Source organism: Poeciliopsis prolifica, unplaced genomic scaffold (assembly GCF_027474105.1).
Source record: "Poeciliopsis prolifica strain line A6 unplaced genomic scaffold, Auburn_PproV2 SCAFFOLD045, whole genome shotgun sequence".
Taxonomy (NCBI): Eukaryota; Metazoa; Chordata; class Actinopteri; order Cyprinodontiformes; family Poeciliidae; genus Poeciliopsis; species Poeciliopsis prolifica.
The window spans coordinates 3,186,888-3,213,720 of record NW_026562420.1 but is presented as its reverse complement, the minus strand read 5'-3'; the positions used below and the strand labels follow the sequence as shown (position 1 = coordinate 3,213,720).

The 26,833-nt window shown below is 36.0% G+C and overlaps 1 protein-coding gene and 1 long non-coding RNA gene across 5 annotated transcripts in view; both read right to left on the bottom strand.

Annotated features, from left to right (window-relative positions):
* Positions 1 to 6,458: 6,458 nt before the first annotated feature.
* LOC129376818 (uncharacterized) lies at positions 6,459 to 11,810 on the bottom strand. 3 transcript variants are annotated; one of them, XR_008607834.1, is made up of 5 exons: positions 11,772 to 11,798; positions 9,999 to 10,161; positions 8,402 to 8,453; positions 8,143 to 8,307; positions 6,459 to 6,668 (listed from the first exon to the last, which is right to left on the bottom strand). It is a non-coding gene; the product is annotated as an uncharacterized LOC129376818 (long non-coding RNA). The 3 variants fall into 3 exon arrangements; XR_008607835.1 differs by lacking the exon at positions 9,999 to 10,161 and having other exon boundaries at positions 11,772 to 11,810; XR_008607833.1 differs by lacking the exon at positions 11,772 to 11,798 and having other exon boundaries at positions 9,999 to 10,255.
* A 5,635-nt stretch (positions 11,811 to 17,445) lies between these two features.
* The window catches only part of LOC129376817 (noelin-2-like), a 32,333-nt gene continuing 22,945 nt past the window's right edge, over positions 17,446 to 26,833 (bottom strand). For both annotated transcript variants that reach the window (XM_055056410.1, XM_055056411.1), the window contains exons 6-8: positions 21,757 to 21,933; positions 19,674 to 19,847; positions 17,446 to 18,175 (exon numbers count right to left, since the gene is read on the bottom strand). In XM_055056410.1, coding sequence (XP_054912385.1) covers positions 17,855 to 18,175; positions 19,674 to 19,847; positions 21,757 to 21,933 — 672 coding nt within the window. In that variant the 3' untranslated portion in view covers positions 17,446 to 17,854. The remainder of the gene's footprint in view (positions 18,176 to 19,673; positions 19,848 to 21,756; positions 21,934 to 26,833) is intronic.

Here is a 26,833-nt window from a genome sequence, read left to right as displayed (position 1 = left end):
AGAGAAGCTGGTGTTCTATGTAAAAACACTAGCTTCTTCTATGTAAACAAACTTGCTGATTAAAATAAGTCCCGGACTTGGAAACTTGCTAACTAATGTTGAGATCTGTTTGATTTTCATAATTTACATTGCTCCAAAGGCCATTTTCATTTTCTAACATGCAGATGTGTGGGAGCATGCAGTCATTTGGCTGTGGGAGGCTCCGCAGAAGTACTGTGATGTTATGAACAATAATGTGATGTTCTGTCCAGACTAATATGATTAGACATGTGAGGAATTACGTTACGTAGCAATTGATTCCCCCTATCCTTTCTAATCTTCATGTCAAAAGAGCAGAGTCAGTGGTGGCTTGACCTTATTGATGTCTCTTCTTGAGTACACAGGGAAAATCAAACCCCAAGTTCTTCTGAATCATAAACTGCAAAAAGGTCAATTAAAAAGTGATTCCCTGCATCTCTGCATGTGTTTTCATTTGACCAAGCCTCTCTACTCAGTGTCTGTCAGTGAACTGGTGCATATGTGTTGATCATATGCAGCAGTTATGATTAACTTGAATTTACCGGGTTTAAACATGTGGATAGATAACTGCTGAGGTTACAAAAACAGCAGAATGGGAACAAAAAAGAAAATAGCAAGACACACATAGTCAGTGTTCCTGAAAATTCCTCTGTAAGAAATAAGATTTTTTTCTATATTGTCCAACTTAAAATCATCTGACTTGTTGTCAGACCTTCTTCCTCTTACTTTGTAAATATATTGGCCATCAAAAAGATTGAAGGCTGTCATCTCTATACAGTGTGACTGTAAAGGGACGATATGTCACACTGTACAGAGACAAAAAACATATGACAAATTATTTTTGTGATGTTAAATGTGTTTTACAATTTGGTTACTAAAGTCTGCACACTTTGAACTGCATGAATTGTGGCAGAGAGGTGGTGGGAGCAAAGGTATCTGCATGGCAGAACTAACAACCACACTGCTCTAATAATGAAACAGAAACTTACATATTTTGGAGATCTGTGCAGCAGGTTCTCATGCCCCTAAGGGAAAAAGCAAACTGGTACTAAAGCAAAATGTGAGATAAAAAGCCAGGCAGGAAGCAAACAGGGCCAGGCCTGAACTGAATGACAGACATCAGACTCACAACATGGAGGCCAAAGGCTGACAAACACATAAGTACATAAAACACAGATAATTCTAACTAAATGAAGTATTTTTTTTCTTTTCCAAGTAATTATTAATTGAAAAATATTTACTACATAAGACCTTTACATCAGGGCAGTCTAACTTTAACATTTTTGACTCACTAACCATTGTATGGAAACTGCAGCAGTTCTAACTGGGGCTTCTGAGTGTAGGATTATTGGTTCCTCTTTTCTGCCATGCAGATACCACAATTCATGACTGTTGAGCCAAGGGAAGTGAAAATATTCTTAGGTTTTGCTGCTTGTTTGATGAAAAAAAGACCAGAAAACCACTGCAGGACTCTAAAGTACATTTCTTCTCTTTTTAAAGGCCATTGTCTTTTAAAACCCTAATTTCTTTTAAAAAGTGAAGAAAATCAGCTGTCATTGCTGGTTATGGGGCGTGTTGTGATGGCGTAGGGGATAGCGCGACCCACGTTTAGAGGCCTTTGGTCTTCGACGTGGTCATTGTGGGTTTGACTCCCGGATCCGGCAATATTTGCCGCGTGTCTTCCCCCATCTCTTTGCCCCCTTCCTGTCGGCCTACTGTCATGTGAGGGACACTAGAGTCCGTAAAAAACCTCTTGGAGGGGAGGGAAAAAAAAGAAAAAATTAGCTGGTTATTGTATTTAAAGGTTGCCGAACCAAAAAGCTTTGACCTCTGACATTTTGAAGGTTATGGAGACACTGGTTCTGGTGCGGACACCAGGATAGATATATCTATATCTAAATCTTTCTTTCTCATATATATATTTGTGTGTGTATGTATACAGGTATGGAAAAAATTAGAAGACCACTTCACTGAATTGAAAACCTCAAGGTAATTCCTCCATTCTGAACTCTTCTTGAGCTGAAACAGTATTGTTGTTTCTAAATGAACATGAACTTGTTTTCTTTGCATTAATTGAAATGTGAAATATTTCATCTTTTTAATTATTTTGACCATTTCTCATTTTCTGAAAGTAAATACAAAATTTTTGCTCAGAATTTCAGACATGTTCGTAGCTTATAGAATAAAAGGACTTGTTCATATTCATATATAAACAAGCAGAAACTCTTAAGGTTCATTTGGTGCATTTCTGTCCACCACTGGATGGCACTGTTCCTCCTCATGCTCCACTCCCTCCTCTCTTTAGCTCTCCCTCCCTCTATTCGGCCTTTCTCGCCCTTTCCCTGAGTCTCCTCGTCTTATGTAGCAGGAAGATTAGAATTGCTAGAGACCACTGCAAGGATTACCAGATCAATATCAAAGACAATCTTTTCCTCCTATCTCTTTTACATGGTATATCTCTCTATTTCCTTCTGCACTTTAGCTGCCACTCCATTGCTCTCTGTGGTTAATGTGTTTTCACCCTCTGCCCTTCAAGTCACTCATTGCCTCTGGGTGAGCACACAAGGGGTGTTGGGAAGGGGGTAATAACTAAGAAAAGAAAGTGGCAGATATAACTGTGAGAGAGTGAGATAGAAAGATTGTATTTCTCTGAAAGCCCTGATTTACTGTGACCTGCTTCAACACAATCAGAACATGAAGCAATGATTGTTCCTTACAAAATTCAAAAGTGGTTCAGCTGATGCTTGAGAATGGAGGTAAATATTGACAACAACAAATTTATATCTGGTTAAAAATGATGATCAACATATACCAGTTGTAAAAGAAGAGTCTTGTTTGTTCATTTCTTTGGTACTGAAATTGGAGGCAAATGCAGATGTATAGAAAGAGGATTTGTCAACAAGTTCATCAGTAACAATACAGACATGTGTGTAAGTAAAAAATGACATGAAGAGCTGATCTTTTAGGAATGAGAATTTGACAACACTCATCACTATGTTTAAAACAAGTTTGGTTCTAGTACGTCACATCCAAACCACAGATCACACAATGATTTTAAATATGAAGTTTTTTGGTACATTTGAGAAAAATAAAATAAACATTTCTGTAAAAAAATCTCTCTCATTATTCTGGCAGTTAACAGAATAAAATTTAGGAATCTGATAAAACCAGAAAAATTATAAGATTAAAATTTCACATTAAACAGCATGAAAAAACCCCACATAGGTGTCTTTTTATATGGTGTACGCAAACGTCTGGTTTTAAATGTAGTTTTTGCTTGGAATCAGTTATTTCTGTGAATGTCCATGTTTACTCTGCTGTTTTTAACACGTGACTTCATCATTTCATGTGAAAACAGTGTGTACATGCGTTACAATGCGTATGCACTTGAGTGGCCAGCTTGTAGCTCAGCAGGATGCAGGAAATGAGTGTTAGATAGGAAACACGATTGCAAGGCTCAAGTGCTCTGTTTATATATATATATATATATAAATAAATATATATATATATATATACACATTTGTTAGAATATAGAAAGTAGGCCTACATGTTAGTGAGGGGGTAAAATATTTTCCCAAATGTGATTATTCAACTGCCAAATACTAGTAATTTATTTTATGTATTTTTTACATAATTAGATTAAATACTTGAATACATTAATTTAGATTTCAGAATGATACTGATAATATTTACCAAGTAGTAAAAGAATCAATAATATTTAAAAATGAGCTAGAATTAGTAATGATATTATAGATAATGAAGAAAAGTACATTAATAATCAAGTAAGTACAGCAATCCATTGAGATTCCGGGATTCTAATATCAGTTTAAACACAAGAAAATGCTGTGAACAGATAGCAGACTGGAGAGACTGGGATCAGCACAATAAGAAGAAACAAAATGCAAACCAAAGAACACAAAACCCAGCCAACAAGGCTTAGTACTATAACCATCTCAAATAAATGAATAAATGAATACATAATATTATGTATGTTATATATCTTTGCACAGCCATATTTTATAGATAAATCATTCAGGGATAAATTTAAGATTCAGAATTAACAAGAAAACTCAAATAAAACAAAGACAGAGAAAAGCTATTTGTCATGTTCATTAGATGTGCTCATTTACATAATAATAATAATCATAATAAAGTGATTAATAATAACAGTATATGTTTTTCAGTCTGTAAAACACACATGCTGATTTGTTTGGAATATAAAAAGTTCCAAAGCACAACATTTAAAAGTACTAAAAATAAGCTTTGAAAGAGGAAATGCTGTAAGGTCCCAGAGCAAACTAATGCATGAATAAACAATTCTTTGCCTGTGTGACTAAGAGTGCTAACTTCAAACGTAACTTCATTCTTTTAAAATAAGATTTCATACACTTCCAAAAAAGAAGTTTTGAAGAACCCTGTGAACAGCTCAGGGCTGGCTTGCAGCCTGCTGTTGGGTTTGTATTGTAGTTAGATAAAAATAACTAATCTTTTCTGGGCTTCTTCACAGTTTAGGAAGTACATATTTTCAGACCAGGTCACTCAACACGGTGAGTGGATGGAGCATCAGGATTTAAAGTTTGCCAGACTGAAAGCTACAAATAGTTTTTTTAGAACTCTAGAAATCTTTTAGAAATGTAGCTCAGTTTAGATTTGATTAGTAATAAAACAGAATCAAAATCCTGGCAAACAAATAGAAAACAAAGTTGATGCACACCAGAAAGGTTCCTATAGAATACATGGATTCACAGATTAAATAACAGACTTTAGAGGGAAGATCAGTTATTCTTCCTGTCTCCAAATTTCACTTTCAACTTACTAAAAATAGTTATCCTATTTTAAAACACTCATATTTAAAACACTCACTGTCATCTGTGTTATTTTCAGATACAGGGACACAAAGAAACTACCCCAGATAATTCACCTGAATTAAAATTTGTGGCACAGCTTTTGAATAATGCATTACCACAGTCTGCACTAATCTTCTAAAAAACAGTTTATTGTTGCAATAATACTACATCTAAAGAGATTACATCCAAGAGAAGCTCTTGGGCAGGGCTAAATGAATGCTAAGGAATCTCAAAAATGCCCTTGTGGCATAATGCAGTGGCATTTTTCTTATAAAAAATATGTATGTTTTTCTGATGTCACAGATTCAAAATGATATTTCTATTGCATTCCTTATCAGAGTGAACCTTTGCACAGATTTTGCTCTGATGCTGCTGCCCCAACAAATGATCAATGAAAAGATGATGCTCTCAACAACAGAATTATAGAAGATTCCTTGTGTTTCCATAGCAACTAAAACAAACAAGAACCTGGCCCAGGTTGTTTGACATCATCATGTCAATGAGAACCTCTATGTCATTATCGATGATGTCATAAATGTTCACAAAGATACAAGAATTCAAGAATTCTCAGTTTGCTTCTCAACTTGGTTGGAGGCAGATCGATTCCTGAGAGACGACTTCAAACTGATTCTACAAACCATTTTAGCTGAACATCAAGTCAAGAGGATTTTGATATTTATGGGACCTTGGATTTCTTGTTACGAAGGGAGTTGAAAAGTTGTTAGGATAAAACATAAGAGGCAACGATGGTTTAGTAGAGAACTCTGAGGACGAGAGATCAAAATACTTTGCTTTTGACACTGAAGACAAAAAGGACATGGAAGATTCCTCTAAGGATGAGAAAGTTACCATCAAACCACAACTACGGATTTGACAGTAATGGCATCAGAAGACTTTGCTGCTTTTGAAAGTGTCAATGTTCCTCATGATCAAATCTATCTGGATGGTTTTGCTTGTTCACAGGTTTGCGAGCTATCTTTACAACCACAACTAACACTTTGCCAACACAAATATTTCAAAAAAGTGTCTTTACCAGTCTTCTCAAAAACATGATGGACCTGGATGTGAAACCAAACTAAGACAGCGAAGAAATTGTGACAAATTTTGAAAAAATCTCTTAAGTTGAAGAAAATTCAAAACATAAAATTCAAAGGGGCAGAGTACTTCAAAAACCTCCTCAAACCCATCATCACATCTTCCACTGATGAAGCAGAGCCTGGGGACTTTGGATCAGGTTCTGCTGAGTTGACCACAGTGAGAGGTGCAGAGATGGAGTGGTCTGATGCCTGTATTTTAGGGTTCATGTGACTTAGTTTGGGAGTTATGATAACCCTCATCTAGTGAAAACTTCACATCTTGTCTAGTATTGCTTTGTTCATACAAAAACTTTTTTTTGACAATTTGAAACATGTAAAACATTTCTCTTTTCTTTTTCTTGTGTCTTGTAGATGCTTGCTGTAATTTCTGACATATTAGTGACAGATCATTATAATTTTGACTCAGCTTTAAAAGTTTAACTAATTGGAATGATTTATATGTTTTATTAAAAATGCAAATTATATTTTTTGTTTCTTCTACAAACCTTCTACTGCAGTTTTAATAAAACAATTTAAATTAAAGCTGCATGCAACACATTCTGACTCCCTACTCATCATATTGATGCTTGGTGTTGGTAGCACTGCCACCCTGTTGGTGTCATCTCTGCCCTCAAGCTGGTCCTGCACCCATCTCCTAGGCGGTGCATTTGGTGAATCTTCCAAATCTTCTTCAGTCCAGTTCAGTTGAAGTGGGATTGTGAGAGACCTAATAATGCATTTGAGTGTTAATTGTTGTACAACTTGGTTTAAATCAAGCACAAACAATGGTTGAACACACTAGCAATTTAATCATTCACTACTTTTCATTTTCAGATGAAAGAAGCTTAAAAACTTTCAATTTGTATTTGAATCACATAACTGAAAATAATCAAAACTGAGTGAAATCCTATTAAGAAACTGTGGATACAACAGAATCTCCGATAGCTCTCAACTGTTTTTATGGGCTTGGATTGCAGAAAGCATGCAGAATCGAACACACAAATAAATCAAACACATCTTTACAGATCAGTACATGTGTGAGAGTCTCATTGATATGCATGAGTAAAGGCTCGTTTGGGTCTAATTAGTTAGAGTAATGAGACAAAAAGAAATAGAATAGGAGGCAATGCTCTGATGGATGTGGGGAAGAGGAGAGCATCTCAATGAAGAGTGTCTCTGAGGGAGGGAAGGAGATCAAATTAAAGGATGAAAAGGGAACAAGGGAGAAGTTAGTCAGGATGGAGTAACGTCAGGAATCAATAATGCAAGCTGAATGGGAACCTCAATTTCTGTGTCGCCAAAGTCTGTGACAAAGTGCTTAATCTTGACATTGCTGGCTCTTCATTTATACTCACTTTAATCACATTTTTATTTTACATCTTTTCCCAGGGAAGTCACTTTCAGGTCAACAAATACATGCCTAAGTAAAACACTTGAAAAGTTAGTTGTAGTAATAGTTACCTTTCTTAAAATGTGTCCAGTTAGACCAACATCAAGTTTCTATGCCAAACAGTCTGTTTCACAAACATGATATGAGAGCACAATGTCTCCTTTGTTGAGATGGTATGTCTCTGATGTTCCACCAAAACCCTAAAAGTCTGAAACTTCTCACCACCAACTGAGATGTTATATGTAAACTATAGCACCTTCTGTAAAAAAGCTTATACAGTTATGCTGATTCTCATTAAATTTGCAGCCTTATTCTTATACTGGAATGGCTCATTCAAATTCCAGATCAAAATCCAACAGGGAATAGGTCAGATTCGAAGAATTGATTGAAAATTGTCTAGTCTGAAAACTTGCAGACTCCACATTTTCTGTCCAGTCTGACTGTTTCTTGAGCTATTTTGAAAACAAGCAAAAAGATCCACAAGTCCAACGTCGGTTAAGACACACTGCTGCAGTCTTGAAGTTGGTTTCACAAATTATTGATTTATGGAAATTTAATACACATGTTATTCTCATACTTCTCAGCTATGCTGTTCTTTGTGTTGGCATTTTCAATAATAACCCAAGTTTGGAGTTGCAATATCACAAAAGGTGGAAATCGTAAAGGGTTTAAATACTTCTGCAAATCCTTTTAAATTATAACCTCATATGTTCATCATTACATATTATTTGTGTTTTTGAGGGTAGCAAATCATAGTATTGTGATCCCAAAAGCAGTGTGCAGATTTTGTGTTTTTTTTTTTTTTTCTAACCTGGACCTTTCTCTGGTGTCTTCCTCAGTTCCGACTTCGATCTCCTAGTTATCCTCATCAGCGCCTTTGCCGCACCTCCGCAATCCATAAGCTGAAGTCTGCATCAGCTGTCACTGTCGCATCCATCCTATAACACGCAAACATCTCCAACACATCTCCCTAGAACTGAGGAAAGAACAGAATCACTTGCCACTTCGCCCCTTCCATCTCCGAATAGTGTCTTCTATTCGGAGAAGACACTATTCTGGGACTTACTCACCTAGAGGCTACAAACTCCTCTTGGAACCATAAGCCTCTTCATCTACCACCATCTAAATTTTCATCATATTTAGAAACAGTCATAAAACATTTAACTGTCAATATTCTAAAGGACTCATTGACTAACATGTAAACATTGTGGGGGTACAGTGGATCCTGCTCTGTGCTTGCAATCCCCAGTTCTCCTTCGCTTTTTCCAGTCGCAGAACTCAACCATTTTTCACACGACCTTCCTGGGCTGCTGCCAGATATAAGTCTGTATTTCAATGTAACACATCAAGTCCTTGTGCTACCCAGTATTCTTGTGCTACCCATTATTCTACAGGATTCATAAATTTTAGCATATGCAATCTTAAAATCAAAATCTTTGTGTTCTGGAAACTATACCTGATTTATTATTCTTATTGCTCTCTTCTGAAATGAATAAGATCAATGAAGTGCATTCAGACCATATTCTGATGTACACCTCTCTATGTGGCTAAATAACAAAAAATAAAATAGGTGTTGGGAATTTCTGCTTTATTTCTCTGTCTTTACACTGGGCTACCATTCTTCACCTTTTTGTTGATGGATCCTACTTGCTCACATGGCCAGTGAATTGTCAAATTATTCTTTTCTTCAGGAAAAAAAAATAAAAACAAACTTCTTCAGTTTTACATACACGTTGTCTGCATAAAGATGAGAGCTCATTATACTGACTCCCAATTCCAGTCACTGTCACATCCATCCTTGTTGTAATTGAGGTTATTCAAATAACCTTAAATACAACTTGGGTTAAATCAACCACAAACAATGGTTGAACACACAAGCAGTTTCCAGTGAAATTTCAATTTCACTGGAATTTGCAGTGAAATTGACATTTCCAGTGAAACTTCAATTTCACTGGAATTTGCAGTGAAAGTTCCAGTGCAGTGAAAGTGCAGTGAATTTCCAATGAATTAACTGGAAGGTGAAAGAATTAAAGCTTAAATGCACTATGCATTTATCTATTTATCATTTCAAAAAGACACTGTATAGTTTAATACGGCAATTACACAGTAATATAATTTATGCATTACGATAATAAATGACATCTACACAAGCTCGCTTATAATGGTATAATTGAGGTTACAGCATTTCTTTTGTACTTCAGACGCATTATGATAATGACTATGTGAGTCCAAAATTATTTAAAAAACATTTAATAAATAATTTTGCTAGCCAACAATTACCTGTGCCAAATATTATAAATAATGATTATAAAGTTAATTATATTTAGTTGTATGAGTATGATCCAAAAATCTTCCAAGACAGTCGAAAGATTGGGTTCGTGAGAATCACCATATCAAACATGACTTAAAAGAAATGGAATTGTGCAACTGAATTATTTTGAATTATGTCTCTGCATCTTTGAGAAACTCCTGCTCTTCCTGACACTAAGTGCATTGTCACAACAACATTTCTGCATTAATCCTTCTTAGAAGTCTCATGGTAGCCACATCAAGGGGTTTTGGTCGGGTCCCGGAACCAGTAAACAGACCAGGGTTTTACATGAAAGGGGAAACAGCTAAACTAGCTGTCAGTGCACACACGCTCCATATGGGTTGTTGTTTCCCTACCAATGATCTTTTTCATTCAGCAGTGTACTTGCAGGTCCTCTTTTTGCATTGCAGCACTGGACTTCTCTGCTCTTTTCCTTCTCAGCATTGCTCTCTCTTTCTTTCTCTCTTTCTTTCTCTCTCCCTCTCTCTGTCTTTTTCTCTCTCCTGTTGCTGTTCTGTTCTGGTGGTGGATCGGAAGCATGAAAAAGGTCTAATGGGTAACAGTCCTTTCCAGCCTAGCTTGAATTAAGGGCTAATGCAGACCTTATTTACATCTAAATCTGTAAAAAATAAAAATAAAAATAAAAATAAAAAATAATAAAATTACATAAAATTTATGTTGCTCAAAATAAGATTTTCAATGTATGTGAAAAAAAATCAGGCTTAATGTTCATGTTACCTACATAACTAACAGAGATACACTGTTTTGCTTTTATGATCATAAAATTGTAGCAGGGAAAAGTTATGAAGTAGATATGTAACCTTATCAAATTAAATACACTTTCCCAGCAGACAAAGTGGGATCTAGAAATAAAGTAAAATAAATCACATGCTTCATATAAATCAATCACAGAAAAGCTAATGTCAGACCGAAGCTTGAAACTAAAAAGTTTTTTCTGATTTCAAGAAACTTACTGACTGGACATTAAACCATTTCCTACTGGAATGAAAGAGTTTAGGATTCATCAGAACTTCAGAAACACAAGCAAAAGTCACTTCAGCACTGTACGACACTTTGTTAATATATGTTTTTAAAGTGCTTTATAAATCAAAACTGACATTTACATTGACATTGGCAATAAGTGAAATTGGACTTTTGTGATAACATAATGATGGAGATGTTTCTGTATGTTGTTCATAATAACTTCCATTCATGGTTACATATTTAAAAACAACACTTATGCTCTCCAAAGAGAGAGCAGACAAAATTTATTTAAAATGCATCAACGTTGTTTTATGTCAGAGCATTGACATTATTTTTTTATCAGGCTGAAGCATTTGCAGATGGTGCGAAGGTCTCCCCTGAATAACCTTGTTTTTATTCCATGAAAAGAATTGCTTTTTGGGGGATCGGAGGTGATGCAAAATCACATCAAATTTGAAAGAAAATAAAAAATAAAATATTTAAAAACAAGCTTAACAGCCGACAGACTGCATCTTGCCAGTCAAGTTTTAGGTAGAGCTATGAAAATCCATACGCATGTAGAAATAAATGAGACAAACAGAAAAGCTTCTTTGAGGCGTGCTTTAAACCCAACAATAACAGTTTAGACACTGTGAGCATCAAACAACAGCAGCAAATGGTGCTGATCACTACTGGAGTGAAACCCAACACACGGAACATGACAGTGACTTATTTACAGGAATTCTGATTGGTTGTGAAATTGGAGAGATTTTGACATTTTCAAAGCAGCCCATGTCAGACAAGGCAATGATGAAGAGTCACTCCTCATTTAACATGGATTGATAGACAAGAGATATTTGTCACGACTGCTGTTAAATCTTGACTTAACAGCAAGATTTCTGTCAAATTTCCAGTGAGCTGCACTGGAAATTGGACAGCTCAAAATAAGTTCTGTAAAGATTTTCAACATATGCGGAAGAATGTTTGTTACCTAACAGATACACTGTTGTGCTTTTATTGTCATTGGCAAAAACAAAACTGACAGCTCAGATGTCTTTTGGAGCTAAGTGTGGCGCACAAGCCATTTTCATGGAATAGTCATGGTAAATTATACTGTTTTGTGTTTATTAATGTTGGGTTTTTGTGTGTGTGTGTGTGCTACTTACAAGTTGATGTGATTGCGGAGGGCGATTAATATCCGTCCGCCGTTGCTAGGTGACGGTTGGAACGGACGTTATGTGAGTCTTTTTTTCTAACAGTTGTGTAGCGATAACCGCTAACAGAGTTGCTTTGTAACAATTATTAAATTAAAATGTTGCGGATTCAATCTCAAAATCTTGTTTGATTGTTTGCCACCTCTACACATGGCTTAAACCCAACAGGAAGATGGCCACTGTGGACCAAAGCTACCATTTTCAGACAGGATCGATTTTAGGTAGAGTAATGAAAATCGGTCAGTATACAGATTTGTCTAAAAAATAACAAAAACGCATCTTGGAGGTATACTGTAAACCAAAGAGGAAGTTAACTGTTTTGGATTACTTCCTGATGGGGATTATTACATGTTGAACTTGGCAAAGATGGAAAGATTCAGAAGCACTGAATTTCTAATAATAATGTAGCTTTTAAAGTTGATTAAACTTTAGGAGTTAGGTAAGGAATGTCTTTCATGATTTACTCTGTGCATTTTGGCAAATTCCAGGTGAGTCCTCACCATCAGACTCAGAACAGTGAATTAGTTCTAGCAGTGAGGTTCTTGAAACAGTCTAATAATAGAAAATAAATGTAACCCAGGTTGGGTCTGATCCATCTCTTTCCTGTCAGAATTTCATATTCCTTCTTTTACTCATTTAAATCTGACACCTTCCACTGCATCATTAATTAGCATAATCACTGGCAATTTGTTTGTCACTGCACTCAGTTCTGCATAAACACTCAGCCATGACTTTCTGATCCAAAGTTTACACTTCTGCCTTTCTCAGTTCAGCTCTACATCTCTTTCTCCCTCTTCTGTCCCTTTCTTTTAACAACTCTAAATTATTTATCGGGATGATTTCAACCCAGGAGAGAAAAAGCGGATAGCTGAACAGATTCTGATATGAATAAATAAAGAAGAAGAAATGATATGTCTCCGTGTTTGCTCCATAAAGAGCAGGGATGTGCTTGCCAATGTGTTTGTGTTCTAACCAGTGAATCCCAGGGAGGAATTCCGGTCCGACTTCCGGAAAAACACACCTGCTGTCCAGAAAATCTGTGACGGTAATAGATGGAGACCAGGGAACTTTGCAGATTGGGCCATGCCAAACTGACTGGGGGCTTAGCCGAGAACAGCAAGGAAGTGGACAAATTAAGTCAGCGACAGAAATATATAGAAAGTGACAGAAGGGGAGAGATTCACATTTGGATGGAGAGAAATCAAATCCAATGATCAGGAAGTCTGGCCTGTGAATCCAACAATATGGTCACTGGTGTCACAAAGAGGAATGAAAAATGTGTTATGTAACTGTGTAAATACATCACAATACAACGCTGAACGGTTTCATCACAGTGACAGATGAAAACTGACTGAAGTGCTAAAGTACTTGTGGATCCATCACATTCATTAAAAGCAGATATAAATATGAAATAAAATCATATTTGCTCTTGTTGGACACTTTGTAAAACAGTTTTTAAGGAATGAAATGTAAAACAATAAAATAGATAAAATGTTGACATTTTCTTGGGTTTGACCAAAAAAAAAAAACAGTTAAAGTTTCTCTCTGGTCAACATCTTTAGGCTCAAAGGGACAAAACCTCTGCTGCTACACCATCCAGGGGGCTTATTGATGTTTTTTACCTCTTTATTTTGATCTTCAAGACCCTAGAGTCCTGTGACTTTGGTCCATTATCATAACTTCATAACGTAATTTTCAGAGTTTTCTTTTATGAAACAGAAAGAAAAAAAAACACATTGTGGCTAAATAGTAGAGGAAAGTGAAGCAGCACAGAGTTTCTAATTCACAAGTAAGTAAAATGAAAATACTGCTCAGCCAAAATGTTGCATAGATGTTTTATTTATTTAAAATGTCAGCAAGATTGCATTTGCGAAATAATAACATGATAAATTTTTGATATTGAACAAAAGAAAAATAGATATTCCCACATAACTGGTTATGTTTTGCATTGGGATAAATTGTATAGCCTAAAAAACACAAAGGAAAATCAGCAAATAACAAGCAATCATATTATACTTGCATTGGTAGATTTGTAGTTTATGGTTTAAGGATAATTATTTTCTTTGCCAAATGTATCACTGCTTCTGCAGCAGTTGGTCCTCGCAGCCTTGCCTTGTATTTTGATGAATAAGAGAACATTTTTGTGTTACAGGTTGAATTCCAGAAAAAAAAAAATTCTGATCATGATGTAGCTGTTCTGCTTGTAAATGTCAGCTACTGAAAAAAATGGCTACAATCAGCAATATGTTGCTGAAAAGGCAGTGAAATGTTGCAGAATATTTTTATGGCTTTTCTGGAGGTTGGGAAACAGATCAAAGAACAAAGTTATGATGCAGGCTGAGGAGCAACAACAGCGTTATATGAAATGCTTTTAAGACAGTGGACAGACAGTACTGTTTTCAAGGGTCTTAAAAGACTGTCTTTTTAATCATCCTGCAGAAAATGGAAAAAAAAAATCTAATGAGTGGAGTGTGTTTCCTACCTGTTTTCAGGAAATGTCCTGCATTCACAGCACTTACATGCAATATAATCACAGTCACCATGGAAACTGAAGGCCCACAAAGCGATCCATTTGTAGCTGTGATCCTTTATTATCCTCCATATTTCTCTATTGATCCAGCACACACTCACTCTCCTCATCCAAAATGTTACACACAGAATATTTCAGCAAATCATACCCAACAATGGGAAACTGTCCACTTTAATGCAGCATGGCCCTCGTTATTTTCTACAGAGTTCTTATTCCCTTTGTTGGTAAAGAAACTTTTATGTCAGCATGCGTTTGTCTTGATGATATTGTTTAAACTTTTGAAACAGCATCTTTTGCTAATGCACTATTTGGGATTATTGATGGCATTTCTAACATTACAGAAAAACAAAACATTTTACAGTGTTTTATATACTTCAGATAGAAAACAGTAGCATAATTGGCTGGACTGATTTCCTCTTCTTAGGGTTTACAGCAACATCAGTTGATGTTTAAATGAACATTTTTAGTTTTTTAAAATAGCAATAAAACGTCAAAAATTAATTTTCATTCTTGACATTCTTTTTAAAATCCAGTTTTTATCAGCAGGTCACCTCAGACCTGGAGAAATGTTTTTCAGAGTTCCCTCAGTTGTTTACAGTTTGATAATTTTGTGAGTAGGAAGAATTCCAAAGTGACTTTCTGACACCTGAGACAAATCTTATCTCAAAAACTCTTTACAGGGTTTTGAATTTGACTTTTACATCAGACAACTATTGTAATGCTGTCCATCCTGGTAATAATGTTACACAATGTCATAGATATGTTGCAAAACAAAACATGTTGCAATTTCATTCAAAAGTACAAAAAAGTTTATTCAAAAGTTTACTATTGAGCAAAACTAATTGCCCTTTGGAATATATATAAATAGAGATCTGACTCAAAATGGGTAAATGTTAACAGAACAAATATACTTACAACTTCAGTCACTCAGCCAAGGTCTGTTGTTTCAGCATTCAATTCATTTGCCTCTTCCATCTTTGTAATTGGGGCCAACATCAACCAACTCACTATGACATTATCCGGTTTTCTCTCTGGGGTTGGTTGAAACCTCGGACAGAACTGATCAGTTCCCAAAATATTACCGCCTTCCGTCAATTTGAGAAAAAGGGCCATGCCCTGGAGAAATGTAGTGTGTATGGGTCTACTAGAAAATAATCAAAAGTATTATGCATGGGTGATTAAGTTTTTGCATTTTTTGTATGTATGAAAGGTATTGAGACCTGATTGGACTTGTGATGGATTGATCAGGTCTTGATGGACTGAATGTGGTTCTAGTAGGTTCTAGAACCATTTTCAGTGGTTCTAGAACCTACCACTGGTTCTTGTTGTAACTTGTTAGGTGTTACAACAGCCTAACAAGTTTTAACACTTGTTAGGCTGAAGCCTGTCAGTAATAGGCTTCAGCCTAACAAGAGGGCTGAAGCCTATTACTGGGTTTGAAGCTTTTGCCAAGGCCAGCCAGAACAGTGTGTTGTGAATGTGAGAAGGAATTCACAACGGTGGCCTTGTGAAACCAGGTGTGAGCATGAATGAATCTAATAATTGTTACTCTGCTAGCATCCAGAGCACTGCTCAGTAATGGTGAAAAAAAGAGAAAAAGATAATCAATTTACATCTAGATAAAATGCTTGAGCAGCATTCTCTATCAGGGCAAATAGAAAAAAAAGCAGAGGTCACTGTGCTGGTTCAATGACTTGATCACTTGAAGGATATCACTATATATTCTGTATAATCATATGAAAACTAAAATCAGTTCAATCTTAAGGTTTCTTTAAAAACAGGATTGGAAACCCTTCCAGTCCAATCGATTATCATTTGCTCCATGAAACAAATAATAATCGATTGACTAAAGTCTGAAGACAAAAATTAATCTGAATTGAGTTTCTAACTAGTTTTATTTAATCTGAGATCATCCCCAAATGATCAGACCACATGAGAAAAAAAAATGCTTGTCCATCTGCAACTGCACTCACTGTTATAACGAAGATCGGACTGAAAATGTGAAACAGCTGAATAATACAATGCTGAGTGTTTCTCCAACAGGTCAACACGCAGGAAGTTGAATAGCTAATCATAGATCTATGAAATATTATGTACAAAGACCATACCAAAGACCATGGGTTCTGACTGACTGACCTATGAACCTCACTGACTTGATAATAACTAAAATGACACTTTCCAGTCTGGACAGATGCTGACAGACTGATGGCTTTCGAAACAGACTCCACTAGGGGGTCTAGATTTTATGATCTATGGTGGACACACACAAAAAAAACTGAAACATTCAAAAATAGAACTGATGAAAACAACAAATGAGGCTTATAAGAAAGCAATGTCTGCTTTAAGAATATGAAAGGAAAATTATGTTCAAAATTTTGAACAAGAAAAAGACTTGTTCAGGTTAAAAATTGAAGAAACACATGGCACAAAAATGAACTTCTGGTTATTTTGCAAGTAAAGCAAATATGAAATTAGAAAACTAAGCTTCTACACTGAAGAATTTGATATCGCAAATGTTAGAGCCAGACAAGCAAATAAAATGATAATCTGACAGATAAAATGAAAATTCCCTTGACAAGTAAAACATAAAGGTTTCTGGGTGATGTTACAGAAAAAAATGGAGCATTCCTAAACAAAAGATCAACTGATTTGATTATGTAGATTAATTGATGAAACAATTCTGCTTTCATTTTGGTAAAATGGGTTTCAATGGCTCAATACAACAGCCCTGATTCTGTCAGACTGAAGCTGTTCCTACAGTCTAGCATCTTGCCATCATCAGAGTGTGAATGTGTGTGTGAACGGGAATGACTGATTTCATTGTAGAGCATTTTTGAAGGTTCTGAAAAACACTATACAACTCTGATGTAATTCGTTGCTTGACCAAAGATGTAGTAATTTTCCAGAATCTCTTTTCCAAATCATGTAGAAATAGTCAAAATATCAATAAACATGAGAAAACCTACAGACATATCTTCTATTTTTTTAAACCCTTTTTCTTATTTTGGGGATTTTTTTTGTAAGATCTAAACATCTAAGTTATGTCGACACAAACACACAGCGTTGGATTATAACTCCAAAGAAATTATAGAAAGATTTAACAGTAAAGTTTATTGATTGAACAACCATGCTGACTAAACATGTCCACAAATTACATTACAAGCCCCGAATATCTTCAACAAGCTCATTGCCAAAACTTGATGGTAAAGTGATGTAAAATCTTGTTTTCTGCCTGTATTTATGTTTTTCAATTTCCCCAACCCCCCACTCCATCTTATTCCCTCCTGATGTACAATATAATAAGACTCAGCTAAAAACTGCCAAATCTCTTCTCAGCATTAGTGCTGTGATGAAAACTCATCTGTGACCTTCAGAAAGTGTCCCATAACATATTGTGTCTGTAGGTCATTCAGATTTAAACACAAAGTGAATGACAAAGTCTGTGTCTGTGCGTGTTTGAGCTTGCAGTATCAAATACATTTTTATCATCTTTTATTGAGTCAAATTAGCCATCGCTATGGATGACATGGAACAAGGTAACATTGTAGAGCACCTGGTGCCCATTGTTCCAGGTGTACAGAGCCCTTTCTCTGGGGTTGTAGTCCATCATGCTGATGTGGGAGTACTGGTTATGAAAGGGGATGTCGGTATACTCGTATGACGAGGTGTTGGTGTTGTAGGCAAAGTGGACTTTCGCACCAGCCAGGTGAGAGTTGGTGACGTACAGGGTGCCACAAATTATGAAGGCCTCCCCAGCACTGCGCTTCGGGAACCCTGTGTCCCAGCTTTGGAGGATTTCCAAAGAACGAGGGTCCAGGCGACTAACCTGAAGACAGAAATGAAAAGACTTAGTCATGCCAGCTCATCTGTTTAAGACAAACCATCAAAGCAAATGGAAGTGTTTAGTTCCCATGGAAATATTTACCCTTTTAGAAATGTCAATATTTAAGTTTAAAAAGAGAAGAAGTCTTTCACCTGCATCCATGATTGTCCTCAGTAAAAAGCACAAAACTAAAAATGAGAATGTGGAATTAGAGTAGTTTTTATAGCTATATTTATTGAGAATGCACAACCAATAAAAATGTACATTTGATATAGCCTACAGTAGTAGGCCTATATTCTATTTTTGATTGAAAAACAAGCTACAAAAATAAAACCCATTCACTCTCTCTATGCAGCAACACACAGTAAAAATTAAATTCAGCAGTACAGGATTTATTTTTGAAAGCCAAAACTAAAAGAAAAAGTTGTAACAGAAACAAAGTTATTACAAGAATTGAAACGAAACAGAAAAGTCTAATGTAGATCAGTCCCTCAGGTCAAATCTAGTTAGAATGTCCAGAAAGGGAGTCAAGATCCGGTCAAACTATGAATCATCCCCCTACTGAAAGGAGAATTTTTTTCCGGAGGTCAGCACGACAATAGTTGTCTTGCCAATGCCAACTAGACAAAGTATGTCTTTCAGTGAAATAATCCCAACATCCCAAAGTATTCAAATTCCAGGATTAACATCCAAAGAAAGTCCACAAACTTCTGATGTTATCAGAATTGCATCATTCCAGTTGGTTTGAAACTGTACACAACTCCAAAGCAACAGACGTCTTTACATCCAGCCAGGAGCTTCATTTGGAAAGGGTTTGTATTATCGCACAATGGACAAAAGTGAAACCAGAACTTTAAACCAGTAGAACTTTATTTGCAGTATAAACACTCAGTTTTTTCAACAATCAAATCTGAATCAAAAGGTTCCTCCTGTTTCTCTTCAAAATATGAGTTCTGAGCTTCATTATGGAATCTCAAAGTTAAAGCACTCACCTTGACTCCTGGGACACATAACAGCTTAGATGAAAATAGTGACTGGATATTGTTTCACAAGAAAGACTTTATTTTCTGAAGAAATATTGTGGATATTAGCGAGATATCACGCACTGGTCTCATTGCACCTCCAGAGCTTCACATCATGTGTTAAAGGGAAAGCACTAATCTTACAGTAAAACCTTTATTTAATTCTGCTTTTTCAAACTTTAAATTGTAAACATGTTGGGTATTTTGACTATCCTTTGTTGAAAGAATTGTGTTCTTTTATTATTTTGTGGACTCCTGGACATTTTTCTTCCTGTCAAGCTGACAGCGTTGTATTGAAGCCCATCCATCATTTCCAAGGTTTTGTCACACATGCAGACACAAACTCATCTCCGTTATCTCCAAAGTAAAACTTCTAATTTGCTGTTTCTTGTCTAATATTGTCCCTTTTCACTGATGTGTTTGGAGTGGCTTCAAGAAGGTGCAGAGAACTGCATATTGTAGAATATTTTGAAACCTACCATTATGTTTCCTGCATTTGGGATGGAGGTGTAGACAGCCCATAGTCCCGTCTCATCAGCCATCAGATCAATATCAGACGATCCTCCCCAGCTGTAGGGGAAGGTGTTGTTGTATCCAGCCCCACTCAGACTGCGCTGCAGCAACACACTGCGAGAGCGGAAATGGTACTGAACCTAGAAAGACAGAATATTGTTTTCAGAATCGTGGCTTTATGAGCAACCTGGTCACAGTCCATTACATTCAGTGGCATTGTGGACTTGGCCAAAATAAGTAGTCAGCATGCTGCAGTGTTCCCAATATGGACTGTGGCAGCTGGTAATTAGACTTTTAATCAAATTTGTTAAAGCATCTCCAAGATAATAAATCAATGTGCTCACTGAATGACTAACAGGATTAACATTCCCTTGCATTTTTAAAAATTCCTTGAACAAGCAAATTGGGAAAAAGGATTATATGTATTTTCCAAGCATATGCTTGGAAAATACATATACACTGCCTTCAGTTGTTATGAAAATATCACATACAGTCCTGCTCACCATTATTGGCACCCATGAAGCTTAAGTATCTATAATAGAATATTTCCTGAAGGAAATTTATCAAGTGAAACAACATTTAACTGCTGATAGCTTTTGCTTGATGCAAAACAGCAAATGTTAAAAAACATTTAAAAAGATAAACATTATGAGGGAAACAAGTAAAAACATAATGTTTACCATGTCAATGGTATTGGCACCCTTTGCTGCAAATCAGTATGAAAACCCAATTTGGCTCACCTGTTGCAAATCAAAAATAGAGATCACTTGTGATGAAGTTCCTCCACACATGTGACATGAATTAACCAATGAATGATCATGTTGGTGCTTTAAAAGCCACCTGTTAGTCCATCTTCACATGTGACAATGGTAAAGACAAAGGAGCTGTCTGAGGACACCAGAAATGCTATTATTTGTAAGCACAAGACCTCCAAAGGATATAAAGCCATCTTCAAAGACCTTGGTGTCCCTGTTTCAACAGTGCGTAATGTTATTAGGAAGTTTTCTAGGCATGGAATGGTCAAGAACCTCCCTGGACGTGGGGGGAAGAAAAAAATTGATGACGGAAGTCTTCGACAGTTGGTGCGAATGGTGGAAAAAAAAACACCACATCAAACATCTAAAGACCTAAAGACCAACCTGGAGCAGTCTGGTGTGATTGTTTCAACAAGTGCCATATTCTGCACATTAAACGAAGTGGGGCTTTATGGACAGAGGCCAAGGGAGACCCCATTGCTAAAGAAAAGACACAAAAAAGTATGCTTGAGCTTCACGAAAGAGAACCTGGACAAACCTCAAGCCTTCTGGGACAACATTTTATGGACAGATGAAACAAAAGTGGAGCTTTTCAGTAATTCGCACAAACAGTATGTTTACAGACGGCGCACTGAAGCCAATGAAGAAAAGTACACCATACCAACAGTCAAGTATGGTGGAGGATCCATAATGCTGTGGGGCTGTTTTGCGGCATCTGGTACTGGAGGCCTTGACTGTATCACAGGCATCATAAAATTAGAAGATTATCAAGCAATTCTGGAGCGAAATGTCTTGCCAAGTAAGAAAACTTGGTTTGAGGCGAAGATTCTGGGTCCTCCAGCAAGACAATGACCCAAAGCACACCTCCAAAAGCACGCAGGCATGGCTGAAAGGGATATAGTGGACTGTTTTAAAATGGCCAGCAATGAGTCCTGATCTCAATCCATTTGAAAATCTTTGGCTGGAGCTGAAATCTGCCATTGGAGAAAGAAAACTTTGGAATAAAAATATTTATGTTGAAGTGGTAATTGTCTTTGCTAAAATACTTTGGAATTCAAATTGAAAGATTCCGCTGATATAAGTTTTGAACATTTCCATTTATTTCTGAAGATATTCACTCAGCTATGCAAAACATGAAGAGGTGCCAATAATGGTACGCAGGACTGTGTATATATATATATATATATATATATATATATATATATATATATATATATATATAAAATTTTTAATAATAAACAATAAAATTGTTATTTTTAGCTAGTCACATCTTCAAACATCCACAGGCTCATACCAGAATGTTGCTCTGGTGCTTGTTGTAATAGAGTGAGCCATTGTAGACCACATGGCCAGTTCCTGCCCAGGGATGGGGCAACAGGTGCTGGACAAAATTCTGGCCTTTTGTAAAGTCTCCCATGGTCCTGTACTCCAGCACACGCCTGCCTTTATAGTAGCCATCCATTGACCACACCTGGTGAAGAGAAAAGAGGGAATTAGTTATATTTTTAAGTTTGTGTGTGTGTATAACAAATGTGTCTTTTAGTCTTGTTCATTTTATTCGTTCTGAGTTTTGTTTATCATATTTAACCACCTTCCACTTTTAGTCTATGTTATCACAGTTACAGATTTCTTATAATTATTATTTTCAGTATATACAGTTTGTCATATGATATTTTTTTGTAATTCTTGTGTCTTACTTTCAGTCCACTCAGTTATTGGTTTCCATTTTCAGATTTGCAAAGCTTTTTATTTTCCTTGTTTACATGAAAGTTAACTACATCAAGCTTTATTCTTAAGGCGTTCCACTTTTAGGCATGAAAACACTGATTATACAGTTCGATTGTTATTTAGCCTGTGAAATAAATTACCACCAGATGAACAAATATATTAGTTTAATTTGTAATAATCTATCATTGTCATTCCTGCTTATCAGAAATGATCCCACTGTAACTCCTAATGCTCTCCTTCTTTTAGTCACTACATAATTAGCAAGTAAAATAAGGGGATACCATGGTAATATCACAATCAAATGCAATGCGATATTCACTCCACCTAACAATTAGGAGAGGTTATGTCTATTAAAAGTCAGCAAGCTCCCCACCCTCCTTTGAATATCTACCTCTGGATATTGAGATGCTTTTAGACAAAGGACAAAATATAATAGGATTCCAGCAATAACTTTTTTACCCATAACACTAAAACCAGCAAGCACTGCCTCTGGGGCATCATTAGCTAACACAATTTCTATGTTTAAAAGTTTTATTTCAGAAATACAGTTTCACAAGATGAAATAAAAAATAAATTAATTAATTAAATTAAAAAAAAACAACACCACAAAGTTGCCATTATAAAATAAAGATGTGTTCCTTCAAAATGGGCCATCATTAGAAGTCAGTAAGCTGGAGGTCGTCTGTGACAAATGAGATATCTGCTTGTGTTTGTCTATGTCTGGTAAGTAATTGCCATTTATTTTCCATGATGGTCTGAAGCTTATGGGAACCCTTAAACAATCTTTTGCTGCTCCTGGTCCAGTGTATCACAGTAATATGATTAATAAAAAGACATTATTTCAACTTCCAAATAACGCTCGCCTTGTCGATACAGCAGAAAAATAATGAATATAGACAGTGACTTACAACTTTGTCTATTTGTTCTCGTTTTGTCACATTACAACAACAAACTTTTATGTATTTGAGCAGGACTTTCATGCAATAGACATTAAATGTATGTCTATTAAAGAAGTGCATAAAGTAAAGTTTGAGCAAAAGGACGTGGTGGTGAATGTTTTCACAAATAAAAATCTGAAATAATTTATTTAATACCCCCAAGCAAAATACAGTGCAAAATACAGTGCAACTTATTTGTAAATAGCCAGCCTACATGTAAATTAATCTCAGTGTAAAGATCAGAATCTCTATTAGTCATCATGCACCACATAACTCTGACTTTTGTTAAAGACTGGGAAGAAGAAAGTCAGTCATGAGAATGACCAATCACAATTTGACGCATGTCCAGGAAGCAAACATGATGGGGAAGACGCTTTAGTCAAATGAGACTAAAATTGAACTTCTTTGTCAACCAATGCTATTTGTGGTAGACATCTAACAGTGAACATTATATTGAACACATCATCCTACTGGTGAAACATGGCGCTAGTGATAATCTAATTTCACCAACATAAACAGGGAAACTGGTAGGAGTTAAATAATAGATAAATGCAGACATTTACAGGAGCATGCTGTAAGAAAACCTTTTAGAGACTGGAAAGTATTTGAGATTGGAGTAAAGTTTACATTTCCAGCGGTACACAACCTTGATTAAACATCTAGATCCTTGCTTCCCCAAAATATTAATCTCAATTCATCATCAACAACAACAACAAAAATCTCAAAACAGAATAAGAAAAAGAAAATAATCTACTTGAAAAAATGAGGTGGTTGGTGCATCACATAAAATATTGGTCTAAAAGTTTTGTGTTTTTAAAGAGATGAATGTAACAGTTTATGAGAGGGATGAACATATGTGACAAGTAAATTTTCCCATATCCAAGTATGGAAGATTGGCTTTCATCTCATCTAATTTCTCTAATTAGGTTGACCAAAATTCATGCTACAGTCTGTTCAAAAGTAAATCTGAACGATCTGATTGCAATCAAAAATGGGGTAAAGATATTCATAAGAAGAAAATAATTTTTCACAAAATGCTATAGCACACAAACAATTTTAAAATTCAGTTTCTAACTCGGTTCAACATAACAGCTCCTTTCATTGCTCTTTAAATTTGACAGTGTTATGGGAATTTTACACGTTTGCAGAGGTTGGTCCTTTAATTGGATTGCCAAAGAAACTATTTGAAAGATAGATTCTCTTCTGGGTTGCATCTTTTTCTGCATTCAAAACAGGCACTATACGTTTGTGGAGGGTAACACCAGGCATATTAGTATGCATGCTACACAATTCATACCAGATATGTGAGAAAATTAAACTAGCAGATGCAATAAACATGTTTGAAATAAATCCATTACCTCAACAGCTTTCATCAAGTTCGACAGAAGTCTTGTCAGCAATCATCAATTCAGTCTAAATTCCACCACTATGTCCCCTAGAACAACATAATGGATATTCTTGGCTCCAGAAGGTGATTTTGACACTCACTGAACAGCATTAACCTTGTAAAAAAAACAATAAGACATTGGTACATAGATTGCTAAGCTTGAAAGGAAAGCTTTTGAAAGCTGATAGCACAGCATTATGGTTGTAGGTCCAGCGACAAACATGTAGACATATTTGATGGGTAGTTTAATAGTTTAGGTTTTGGTGTGTATGTGTTTTAAATGGACACCAGAATTCAGTCTAATACTTCTCTCTATATTTATATTGATATTTTGCAAATACAACACTCTTCAGAACTATGACCACTATGCAGTGACTGACCACAAAACAACCAATGCACTCCTATCAAAAAGCAGACATCTGTAGCCGAATATCACTTTAATTTACTTGCTTTCATTTTAAAAATAACCATGGAGATGCACAAACAGACAAGAATGCAAACCAAACTTGTCATTTCATTGTATACGTTTTAATGAGGAAAGATCCTGTGCAATGGACAGCAGCTGTTCATCACAAGGACTGACTTTTAAAGTAAGATTAACATTCATATGCTTTATCAATAAGTGTGATTAGAAACATACCAAACATTGCAATATGAGGTTGGTGCACGTCTAACCATTAGTAACCATGAAGGCAATGCTGTACTGTCATGTAGCCACCAAGACAAAGAAATGATACATGGCATCAATTATGGGTAAACTGGCATAAACAACTTGGGAGAACAGTTTCAGTCTGTCCCTCACTTCCAACATCCATGATTAAGTGACATAGTTGCAAATGGTCAATAGTGCCAATACACAAGAAATATAATTATATAATCTAATGTATGCTAGAAAATTATTACTAAATCAATCCTTGAAATACAATCACAAAGACAGTTTCAGATTCGGTTACATAACTCTTTCATCATAAGATAATGAACCAAAACTCTGTTTACATTGTGGGCCAGTAAAAACCTACCAGTTTAAGGAAATCTAGCCTGACTTACTTTCTGGGCAGCCCTGTGAAGACACTGTTGCACTGATCAATTTGACTGGTAGTCTCTTAAACTTGTAGGAGTAGAATGAACAGCTGTGAAACTTCAAGCAGATGGCAAAATATCTTCTTGCATGCAGAGCATAAATGCAGAGAACCGTCAAGATACCTGCTTACCAGATGTTGTTTCCAGATTGTCTGTTTCATCTAAGATACAGTATATATTAAAATCACTACCTCAGTGACAGTTGGTATTTACTGCCCACTTCACCTCTCCCAGCTTTAATCTTTTTGATATTTTAAGATTACCAGATGGAAAATTTAATAAAGCATTCTCAAAATAACAAAACAAAATAAATACCATTTGTAAATGTCCATCATTTTCTTCAGAATAGAGTAAAATAACCCTTTATTAATCACAGTGGGGAAATTCACTTGTTACAGCAACACAATAACAAAATATACCCCACTGAATATAAAAATATCCAAAATATACATGTAAGCAGCTATATATTAAAGTATCTACAGATGAAATACAATTTTAATTAAATAGAAACCTGAAAATCTCAGAAGGGCCTAAATGATTTGAATCATTATTGAATCATAATGACCTTTCTCCTTATCTTTGACCTCATTAGTTTTTCATATTAATCTTTGATTGAATGTTTTCCTCAACCCTGCACTTCTTAGCAACCCTTTCCCTCCAAAGGTGATTTTCCACTGGCAGGCAATTCAATATTTGGAAGCAACTCAATATTAGTCTACGTTCAGTCTCTCCACTGCCATCGCTAACACTACAGACAAACTGCAACTCTAAAACAGAGCAGCAAAGCAACGTCAAAACTTCTCCTTCTGTTTGCTGATTGGCCCTGTAGAAAATAAACTGGAGACAATCCAAGTGAAGGGGAGAAAGCCCAGACTGCTGGAAGGCTGCAGTGTGTTTGCACTCTTCCTTCATCTCTGGTCCCATCAACAGAGAAACCTTAACAGATCACGAAATGTCCAGACTTTAGAAGATGTTCTCAAATACTGCGACAGATGTTGGCCTGCCTCAGAGAGTGAGAGTAAATCATGCAAACACACACACAAACACACACGCATTCATACTTTAAAGACCTAATAAAGATTTCATTAATGTCAAACTGGGATCATGTGCCGACACTGTAGTCATGGATACCCAAGAATCTGTGAAATGGACATTTCCTCATTTTGACTCACACATTGTGAATGTGTGTTTGTAAGTGTGTGTGCAGATAGTGGGTTGGCAATGCTAAGAGGAGTCCT